Genomic DNA, 10,963 nt, shown 5'->3' with positions numbered 1-10,963 from the left:
GATTCACAAAAGGAAATACTCCACAAGCTTGCCCATTATCAAAAAGCTGCTTTAGTACCCTTTTGTTAGATAATGCAGTAGTACTGCTTAGCATAACAGTAAAATCATTTTATTTCATTCTTAAATATATTGATTTACATTGTTGCTCTGATGATATTGAAGTAAAATCAAAGCAAAATATTTGGGTTTTGTCCACATTATTAATCAATTTTCTCACAATCGAAATAAATGTTGATATTGATAGATCAATATTCCCAGTTCTATGGCAGCTAAACTCTTTTTTATGAATTTTATTTATGAATCATTTGCTTTGTGTTTTCATAATTGTATTACAAAAAAAATGAATTATTTCCCCTTTTAAAAGTCTCTTATTTTAATTTAACACATAAACAGAACTGACTTTCATTGGTGTAATGATTATGTAGGTAACAATAATTACGTAAGCAACAATAATTCTATTTTGTGTAGAAAAGCAATAAAATAAGTAATAAAAAAATGTGTTCCCTTAGAGAATGAACTTAACATTCTGCAAACCAAAGAAAACATGTTGGGTTCTACTTTGCCTTAAATATCAAGGATTGTGATATAATTTAAAGTACAAACCACAAACAAACTGCATCCTTAATAATATCTATTTCATAAATCTGTACCTGTTCTACAGTGACGTGTGGCTATTTATGTTCCTTTAGCTACTGTTGTATTAAAAAGTTGTGAACATCCTTTTAATGCAGTTATTTCTCCTTTCCCCTTCAAGCATATGTTGAGAAAATACAGTCGAGGTATGAAACAAAAACCTAAACAGCTTAACATCCCTATGGGGAGATCAGTGACTTTCCATCCTTCATTTTGGTATTAGTAGTCTTCTCATTTGTAACAATTAGGCCAAACAGAGGCTGACGGATGCAGAGCAGACCACCCCCCCACACCCCCTTCTCACCCCTTTCTATTGGCAATATTTGTCACTTTTCATCCCCACTGTCCCAAATGCCTCACAGGTCTGACGAGGAGTCGCATGTCATCAGAGAGCCAATTTAAGATGCCATGGACACCCTGTTATTGTGACATGTTTACAAATCGTATGAGAGTGGCTAACTGCCCTTAAACAGGCTGCCCTAATGTGACTGTCTTATCTAATGAACTCTGACTTATAGATTAGCTTAGAATTAAATCAAATATTTTTCAATACATTTGAATATGTAGATGAAGCGTGCGCATCAGAGAGATTAAAGTGATTAAATAGACAGTAAGCCAACGAAATGTACCAATACATTTAGTCGAAAAGTAGGAGCATCGATTTTGGAAGTTTAATAACAAAGCCAAAAAAAAAATCCAATTTCAAAAATATTCTTCCTCAATATAATTTGTATGATTCTAAGTAAAAAAAAAAATTTTTGTCCTTCCATTAAAACAGGAAATTTAATCACAGATTATTTTTCTGATAGGGAATAGGGAAAAACTAAAATGCTTTGTAATAAGGTACAATCTAAAGTTTCTACATGACATCCACAACATTAATCAGAAATAACTAATAAATCTCAGCTTGTCGGTGAGCTTGCATTCCGCACAGACTGTGGTATTGAACTAGTTTTGGCCTAAATAATCCCAAAGAAATCAACTGTTTATCCTCTTTTTTTTAAGCAAGGTGGTATGAAATTCTTTTTCCTATCAATCCAGCTTAGATGTGTCATTCACAGGTAAGAATTTTGCAAAAACTAACATCTCAGTTTGCTATCCAGTTTGACATTAGCCCTGCCGCTACGCTACTTAAACATGGACACAAAGATAAATTCTAAAAACTTTCTTTGTCCCAAACCTTACTTTTTTTTAAGCTGGTTTATTTGCTCATTAGAAATCATATCTCTATATGAATCAGATTGCTAAGATTTGACAGAACCAATACTTTCAGTTAGATTCTCGTCAACATGTTTTATGTCATAATAAAGCACCAATGTAGAGTGCACATTTAATCATTATTGAATATAAAATTAGATATAATCATAGAAGCTGACATGTACTTATAAGAATGTGATATCTTCAAGAGTCGTTTTTATAGTGAATCTAAACTGAGCATATGAACATTTTTCTTACTCAAAATAAATCTGCTTTAAATATGAGGTGTTTTTCTATATATGCCAATATTTGCAAAATATCATGTATGAGCAAGGCTACTGCTCTCAGGTGATTATATAATGTCAAAGAAGTTGGCCTGTTTGATAAAGGTGCATGTTTTTTTTTTTTTTGCACACACACAAAAAAGAAAAACAGAAAAGAAGTGCCGCGCTGTATCTCTAACAATTGTGATTAATATCTCAAATTATTCTCTAAAGTCATCCAACCTGCAAAGAGGAAAGTGTTCCTGTAACGTTCAATAAATTAAGCCTCCCAAAGAGACAGGAGCAGAAATCGCGTTAATAGCTGTCCAGTGTGTAAGAGCCCGCCAAGCAAGTCTGCAATCACCCAAATACCCAGAGACAGGTCGTGGGTAGCCCCGGGCGGCGCTTGCGCCCTTCCCCTCAGCGCCACCGACCCCACTGCGAGCCAAACAGGCCCCACCAGTCCCACTGAGCTCCTTTAGACCCATCTTAATAAAAAAAATAAAAATAAAAAATAAGAGCTCGCTCTAAAAGAGTGCTCAGAGAACACTGCTTTTAAAGAAGCCTATTTGAAATTTTTACATTTATAAAAAAAATTAAAATGCAACATTTACAATTATTCTAAACACAACCTTCATTTCCAGCTTTTTTTTTTTTTTACAATCGTTAAAGATGCGAAATAATGACGCAAACCGACTCGGAGTATAGATATGTTTTAATTATAAAGACAAACTATAAACAATATATGAAACCCATGTTGCAACACAACCAGAACCAGAACCAGAGTTTCTTCAATTTATAGGCTGCAGTTATGTAACCATATCCGGGTTTTGAAGATATTTCAAAGATGTACAATACAATCATGAAAGATGTGCAATATGTTTAAATAAAAACAAACACGCTGTATCATAAAATAGAACATCAGATTGTTTTCATACTTAATTAAGAGGATCAGATCTAAAGGTCGAAACTGGTCTTGGTTATTTGAAGTTTTCGTGCAATTACTGACTGTTGCATAGATTGCAAATGATAACACAAACTTCCCAGATTTTCCGTTAATGACTGGATATGGCCTGTACTTATGTGAGACATGCAAGCCACGGTAACAGGAAGGCCAAAACAATTTCATTTCAATAGTTTTCAAGCATGGTTACCGAACCATATATTACTATTATTCATCAGACTAAAACCGTTTTAATTTCCACAGAATTATGCGTTAAATGAACTAGAGTGGGACGGAGACCGACATGGGTACAGTAAAGGTAAAAGTTCAGGGAAAGTGTAAATCAAATCAAGGCTTGTCATTACAGTGTTTGAAGAGAGTCGACGGTGCCCCAGAGTAAGTGGTGCACTTTTCGGCACAGGTGGCAAGTGTGGAGCCCGAAAACGGGTAGACGGCTGCCTGTCCAAAGGGTGCCAGGGCGGTGGGGATCGGTGAGGTGATGGTTTGTCCTTGGTTCAGATACGCCACCAGCCGCCTCATCTCCTCCAGAGCCTGAGCCTGCATGAGGATATAGTTCTTGGCCAAGAGGAGAGTGGCTATTTTGGAGAGTTTTCTCACCGAGGGGCTGTGGGCGTACGGGATGACTGCGCGCAGGCCGTCCAAAGCGTCGTTCAGGTCGTGCATCCTTCTTCTCTCTCGAGCGTTGATGCTAAGCCGCAGGGACCGCTGCTCCTTGGACTTTTTGGCTAGTGGCCCGCCGGGTTTGTCGTCCCCAAATGAGGAACCCCTCTTCCGCGACTCAAGTGATTCAAAGCCGTCCTCGTCGTCGCTCGTGTGCTCCCCGCCGCTCTCGTTGGACTTCGCGGTCTGCCCGGAGAGAAAATCGGCGGCAGGCGTGAGCGGGTACCTGCCGGGGCTTCCAGCACCATGGCCAGCGCCAAACCCGAACGCTTGCTGCCCGTAGCGCTGCGTCAGGTCAAGGAGCGCGTCGTTGCTAATGGATTTCAGCAGATTCTCATCACTGACATTCATTTTCTTTTTTCTCTTCCAGAGCAGGTTCTGACCAGGACAAAAGTCTCTCTTGGACCCCTTTATCCAAGCTTCTGTCTTGGGGGCAGTCAGTGAACTATTGTCCAGGAGTTGATTTGTTGTTCTTAGAGTTTTTCCTTACTCCTTTCCACTCTCAGCGTTGCGTCTCTTCAGGAAGGAGGCTGTGAGTGTGAAGCAGAGTCTTTACATGCGTTCACCTCCTCTGTGCACTGCGCTCCCCCCTTGTTGCGCGCATAGCCCACGTTTATCAACACTTCTCTAACTGCGCCCCTCTTGCCTTTGTAGTTACAGTGGTCTTTCTTGCCCTCCCTCGCCTCTAGCAGATTGTGACTGGCACTCCGTCCCGCTCACAAGTTAGTATGAGCAGGCGGCCCACCGAGATTATCTGTCCGTCCAATCAGGGGGGCGTTTTAATTAACTCGCAGAGAGCGTGGGTCTGCTCCCAGTTTCTACTTTATAGATGGAAACTGCAACCTGACACTGAGCCTAGGTCTGCCGTTGTATTACAACCACATTTTAGTCATTTATAATATAATTTAACATCTAATTTATTGTCATTTAATTAAAAAAAGAAGTGAAGCGCATTCATTTGATGGATTTCCCAGACACATCATGACAAATTGAAGTGTTTATTTCTGTCAATATTTATGATTATGGATCAAAGCTATTGGTGATCCAAAATTAAGACTTTCAGAAAATTGAAATACTGCATAATATATATATTTTTTTGCAAAATGTCATACTATGGCGTGGGACTGGCTTCACAGCTTCCTTGTTTTAACACTCTTTCAGACATCCCACAAAATGGCTAAGCCACAAAAAGTAAATACAAAAAAAGGCTCTGAACAGAGGATTGAAAGTTCAGTGGAAGGAAAAAGTGAAATTGAAAATGAGCATTGTGGATAATGAAATAAAGCCTTTTCAGGAGTTTTGAGTAAGTGCTTTACAAGCCAGAAGATAGATAGCTAAAATAGTTTAATTCCATCTGTTACTCCAGCCTCTGAGCCAGAACCTAAGAAATAACCCACCTGAGATGGGCCAAAGTAAATTTTGTTTTTTTTTAAAGTCAATGTCTCCCGAATGACTGGAAAGGAACCAAATTCAACCTACTTGAGTGCCTGTTTTTACATGTTGATTTGAGGACCAATTTCCTTTGCTAATGTTTGTCAGTTAGGTTTTCTTAAGCCCAAAGTCAAAATGGCCATCTACCACGGAATTTTAGAGCTCTTCGTGTTTCTGTCAAATGCAAAATGCTGATCTAATGTTTTTATCCAGACTTGTCCACACTGTTTAAACAAGCTAAATGGCCACAGGGTTTACTTTGCTTGACTGACTTGACTGACAACCAAACTTCACTCCAAACAAAAGCCATGGAGTCCTGTTATAATAATAATTTAACTTCATTGATCTCACACTAGAGAAGTTTACCTCTGCATTTAACCCCTCCCCTTTGTGGAGAAGTGGACTGCTATTGTGTGGTGCCTGGGGAGCAGTGTGGGGTTGAGGGTCTTTCTCAGGGACCCAGAGTGCAGGCTGCTGGGATTGAACTGGGTACTTGCAACCTTCTCAGAGCACAAGCTCTAAAATAGAAGAGGTGTAACCATGACAATAATTCAGAAAAGCTGAAGGCTGTGATAAAAGCAACCAATCTCTTAACACCTCAGTGAAATCACAAGCTGATTGCCTCCGTGCCATGTTGCATTGATCCAGCAATTTATACAAAGGGAGCAGCAAACAAGTGAGTATTTATCACACTGTGCATGAAGATAGGCGTCAGTGGACTTCAAGATTTTTCTAAAGCACCCTTTTTGGGGGATCTTGCATGATATTCTCATTATATTGTAATTTAAGTTTTTGGGATTCATTAGTTGTTATAATAAGAATTATGACAAAAATGACTCATTTTAGTTAAATAATATACATTTTACTTTTGGAATTTAATAACTGATATATGTTGCTGTATAAACCAGCTTTGCAACTTTGTATGGTTTTCCTGCACAAACTTGGGCAAGTTCTGCATGTCATTTATGTCAAATATGCCAGGGTTACAAGACATAGGCTATAGCTTCAACTAATGCATGTAACCCATTTCAGACAGAAAAAATAAAATGTAAAAAGTCAGCAGCTAAAGTTAGAATATCACTCATCCAATTTTTAATCTGCCAGCTGATATAAAGACACCAATAACCGAAAGCTATAATGTTGTTTGCTCAGCAAAGGCTCCGTTCAGCCATAAAAGATGCAAGTGCAATTTGTTATGATATCCACATACACCTTAATTACATAATCAAAAAAGGTTTCTCCAGTACCATGGCTTCCGCAATCATGACGTTTAATGGTCTGTAGAGCCAACTAGGCCTTTTTTTTTCCTTTAAAGTGTAAATAAACATAGATAAAAATAAAAATAAATTAGAAAATTATCACATTATGATCAATGCCTGATCAATAAGTTTATTCTAAAATAGGAAACTATAATGGGGAAATAGTACCTACTGTTTCTTGACGACAACGAAAAAAAAGAGCTGATAAAGAAATACACGCGTTCTCTTATCGAAGGGATCATTTTAAAGTGAAATCAAGAGCGCCATCTAGTGTTCTATATTATACATAACATCTTAGTCAGTCACTTCTACTGTTTGGCCGTTCCTTGTTGCATAAATATTCCATCCATCCATCCATCCATCCATCCATCCACCCTTCCACCCATCCATCTATCTATCCATCCAAGCTAAATGTAGATTTCACGTCCATCCTATAGATTACATGGTTGTTTTAACATCAAGAGATATCTGAAGAACAAAAGAAGACTGAGCTCTCTATAAAAATCAAATCCTGTAAAAGTAGACATACCAGGAACCATGAGTCATGGGTTGTTTTTTCTGTCAATGGAAAATAATCTGGTTATGTTATGTTTTATTTGGAAATTTTCCCATACACTATTGAAATTGTATGATCAATGAAAATGAAATGTACTATGAAGATATAATTACGATGTATGTATTTGGATCAAAACTGGATCTTTTCTTCCTAAGAAGTGTCTAGGGATTATTTTTGCACAGTTGATCAGTAAAAAAAAAAAAACTGGAGCTGAACTGAAAGGGGTGCTGCGGCACCCCGTTGTTACAGTTTAGGAAAAAGGTGGAGGATTGCAGGCCTGAGAACATCATCCTGACTATATGTTTTGTCACTGGAAAGATCAGTGTATTTAACAAAGTTAATGGCATCATGAGAGGGGTTGAAAATATTGAGGATACATCCATAACAAACATCATACAGTTAAAGCTTAGCCAAAAAGGGGTCTTATAAATGGATATACATCATAAGCATATGATCAAATCCATTACAAAGTGGTCCAAGGACAACAAAGGTATTAGGAAACAAGCTGATCTGACAGGCTGATTTCCGGTATAGGGGCCCCACAGAGAACTGTGCTGGCTCCGCTCCTGTTCTTTGTATTGCAGACTTCTTCATCACCTTTTGTTGCTGTCACCTACAGAAGTTCTCACAAAACTCAACAAACAATAGTCAAGCTCATCAAGATTGAGGATTATTAAGAGTACAGACCATGGACATAGGAATGTGTGGACCAATACCAACAGATTGAGCTTTGGATCAACATATGGAAAGTCAAGGAGCTGGTGGCGGATTTCAGTCAGCACAGACCCACTACACTGACATTGGTGAACATCCAGGGGAATAGCATTGTGCTGGTTGACTCCTTGGGTGTTTACCTGAACAATAACCTGCACTAGAACTACAATGCTGATGCTCTTTACTGGATGGGCCAGAACAGAATCTACATGCTAAGGTAGAGGAGAGCATCTTCAGTTACTGAGGGCTGGTATCCTGTAATTTTTAGATGCGCCCTTGGTCCAACACAGCTGCATCAAGTAATTAGGTGATTAACAGGTCTCTGGAGAAATGGACTGCAAACTTATGGGGTAAATCAGCTTTTTAAATCTGATATGTTGGACCATGGACAAATCTTAAAGTGCACTGTTTAAAACCTTGAGGCCCTCGAGGATCAATTTGGACATGTCTGTTTTAGAGTGTAGGTGGTGCTCTGAAAAATTTATTTTGACTGTAGTGGCAATAGCAATCCTCGATGATGCAACTTGTTGGAGCAGAAGACAGGTAGCAGTTAGTTAAAGTCATTAGGAAGCCCTGGGGTGCCATAGGAAATAGAAAACATAAAATACTGGGTTGTTGAATATGTAAATCTAAATACTGTCTGCAATGCAACTTCTTAATTAAATTGATTTTTCTAGCTGTTTATCCATCCATATTTTATAGATTTGAAAGACAAGTACATAGCGTCACACATAAATGTCTGCATGTATTATGAAGAGAAGAAGGTGCAATGGAGGAAGAGACTCTTCTGTGTCTTCTAGTGCAGTCAGTGAAATTTCCCACTGTAGTGCTTTTGGTGTGTTGTCCAGATCTGCATTAATTTATTCTTTTCATCTTCCATTTTCTGTAACATTAGTAACATTCAACAGAACAAACAGAAAAGTTGCTCGCTGAAACAAGAAGACACAGCATTTTGTAAAAAATGTTAATGTAACGATTGAACCAGTAGATGACAAGCAAAATAGACATGTAGCAAGCTTTAAGAGACAGGTGAAGGCAGAACCTGCTGATGACAGGTAAAACTTGCTATTTGCAGACCGAGCAGAGTGTTGGCAAGCTTTGAGCAGACAGGGTGAAACTGACTATCTACAAAAAAGTTTTCATTAGACTGATGGCATTTAGAACAGGGTAGTGACTGCTAAAGACATTACAGAACATGACCAAAAACAAGACGAAAACTATCCAAACACAGTAAAACAAAACTTTCGTCAGGCAACCTGGAGGTTATCCTTTGGGTGGTAGAAGCCAAGGGCAGTGGCCCTGAGGCCATCCTAGACAAAGCAGGATCTCTGGTGGCAGCAGAGGCCAATGGTGCAGGAGACATGGTGGTTATCGGCAATAGCCCATGGACCTGCGAGGCCCGTGACCTTGAAGAGGCTTGAGTCTCAGACAAAGCTTTATGCAGGCTTAAGTCAAGACCTGAGTCTTAGAAAATGCTTGAGACTTTGATGAGGCTTAGGCTTTTGCCCAAGGTTTGTTGGCTAGTGCTCTGGACTGATGTAAGGAAACTTGATGGGGTTGGCGGTGAATTCAGAAAAACATGATGGGCTTAGGCCAAAAAGTTAGGACGTTTGATTGGCCCAGACTGTCGTCCAATCAATTTGGAAACAAGGTGGAGAACTAGGTACTTGGGGCTTAAAAGGAGACCAGAAACATGATGCTTAAAGCTATTGAGATCTAGTTGGAGTTCAGGGACAACAGGAAGCTCCACCTGGATTCCAACCTTGAAGACTTGAGTCAAGGAATCATCCAGACCTCTGGAGACTTGTTTTAAGATGTCTAGCCGATCCCTGAGGACAGTATTTAAGGTGTCCAGCTAAACCACAGTGAAATGAAGTGAGATGTTCAGCTGACCCTTTATAGCAGGATTAGAAGCTGTGACAGAGTCACAGCAACAGGAGCAGTGACTATGTCATTCTCAAGAACCACAATGATGGGAGGACAGGCTATGGCATCCTCCAGACTCAGAGTGGGAGGAGAGAAACCCACAGTGCCTTCCTAGTATCTAGCAGTGGAAGCAAACTGCTGCATTTTAATGACATCAAGCGACAAGGTTAGAAGCTGCAGTGACTTCTTGGTGCCCAGAGATGAGAGCAAAAGCTGGAGAACCTCTTGGCTCTTGTTGCTCTTGCAGAAGAACAGAATTTCTTCCGTCTTCCTCGTGCCCAGTACATGAGTACTGGAGAAACAGCAGAGACCTCCTGGCTTCCAACGATGGACAAACAAGCCGCACCACAGCTGTGGTGGCAAGACGGGTAAAGTTGATGGGTGGCAATGATAGGCGCTTAAATCATTACCATAGTCAAATCTTATTGTCTTGATAATTTCTTCCAACAAGGTCAAATACTACTGATATTACATATCAATATTTTTTTTTTATGAGGGGAGCATTTTTTTATTTCTCCTCCAGCTCATCGGGAGTGGCAACAGACATACTACTAAATACTTTTTATTATTGTTGCTTTAACTAACAAGAGCCAAGACAGATATATCCCAGAATGCTTTACATAGCTCTCATCACAATGCATCATGGGATTAGTTTGGGGGTGAGAAAGAACAAAGATGGCACAGGCACAGATGAGCCAAAAGTAGTGGTCATCTGTCCAAGCATTTGAGTTCACTATACAGTCCCCTACATACAGTAGTCCCCACCCTATATAGTGATTGAGTGGTTCGGGGTTATAGTGGACACTCGGACACAACCCTTAACTGTGAAGGTAATTTAGCCATTTGATTCAAGTGTGAAAGCAGAGACCCATCTTAAAGGTGTAAGACACCAGACTGTAAGGACTGGAATTAAAAAAACTATATTACCTTATATTTAAAACTAATACATTTGGAGGCAGTCCGTTTGGAGGTACTCTTCACTATTCTATTGTTCCACTTTAAATGCAACAGCATCTTTGACAATCTAAAGCACCCTCAGCATAATACTACAACCCTCTACTTGGCAGCAGGTAAAGTGCGTGTTTCGTCGTATGACATTTTGGGACAGATAATATAAGCTTTGACATAACTGGGTGTTTCTACAGGACAATGCAGCCACACATATTTCAACTGCTTTAGGAATGAAAGAAGCAGGGTAGTGTAAACCTTTAAACTTAAAGCATATGTATTACACTTAAGAATTGGTTCCTCACCAGGAAACCATCCATTTTAGATATACTGTACCAGCTTGCTTAAAACAGATGGTCAAATATCAGCTGTAATTTGGAAAGATCTTGGCATAGAATGTAAAGATTGAACA

At 39.3% G+C, this 10,963-nt stretch overlaps 1 protein-coding gene across 1 annotated transcript; it reads right to left on the bottom strand.

The window, feature by feature from the left end:
* Nucleotides 1–2,805: 2,805 nt before the first annotated feature.
* bhlhe23 (basic helix-loop-helix family member e23) lies at nucleotides 2,806–4,427 on the bottom strand. Its single transcript, XM_015392438.1, has one exon. The coding sequence runs from the start codon at nucleotides 4,066–4,068 to the stop codon at nucleotides 3,385–3,387; it is 684 nt and encodes a 227-aa protein (XP_015247924.1). The 5' UTR covers nucleotides 4,069–4,427; the 3' UTR covers nucleotides 2,806–3,384.
* Nucleotides 4,428–10,963: the final 6,536 nt, after the last annotated feature.

Source organism: Cyprinodon variegatus, unplaced genomic scaffold (genome assembly GCF_000732505.1).
Source record: "Cyprinodon variegatus isolate N-32 unplaced genomic scaffold, C_variegatus-1.0 Scaffold591, whole genome shotgun sequence".
NCBI lineage: Eukaryota > Metazoa > Chordata > Actinopteri > Cyprinodontiformes > Cyprinodontidae > Cyprinodon > Cyprinodon variegatus.
This window is presented reverse-complemented; position numbering and strand designations above follow the sequence as displayed.

What these genes read in the sequence shown, in the direction of transcription:
- bhlhe23 (XM_015392438.1), bottom strand. Translation starts at nt 4,068, where the DNA reads ATGAATGTCAGTGATGAGAATCTGCTGAAATCCATTAGCAACGACGCG.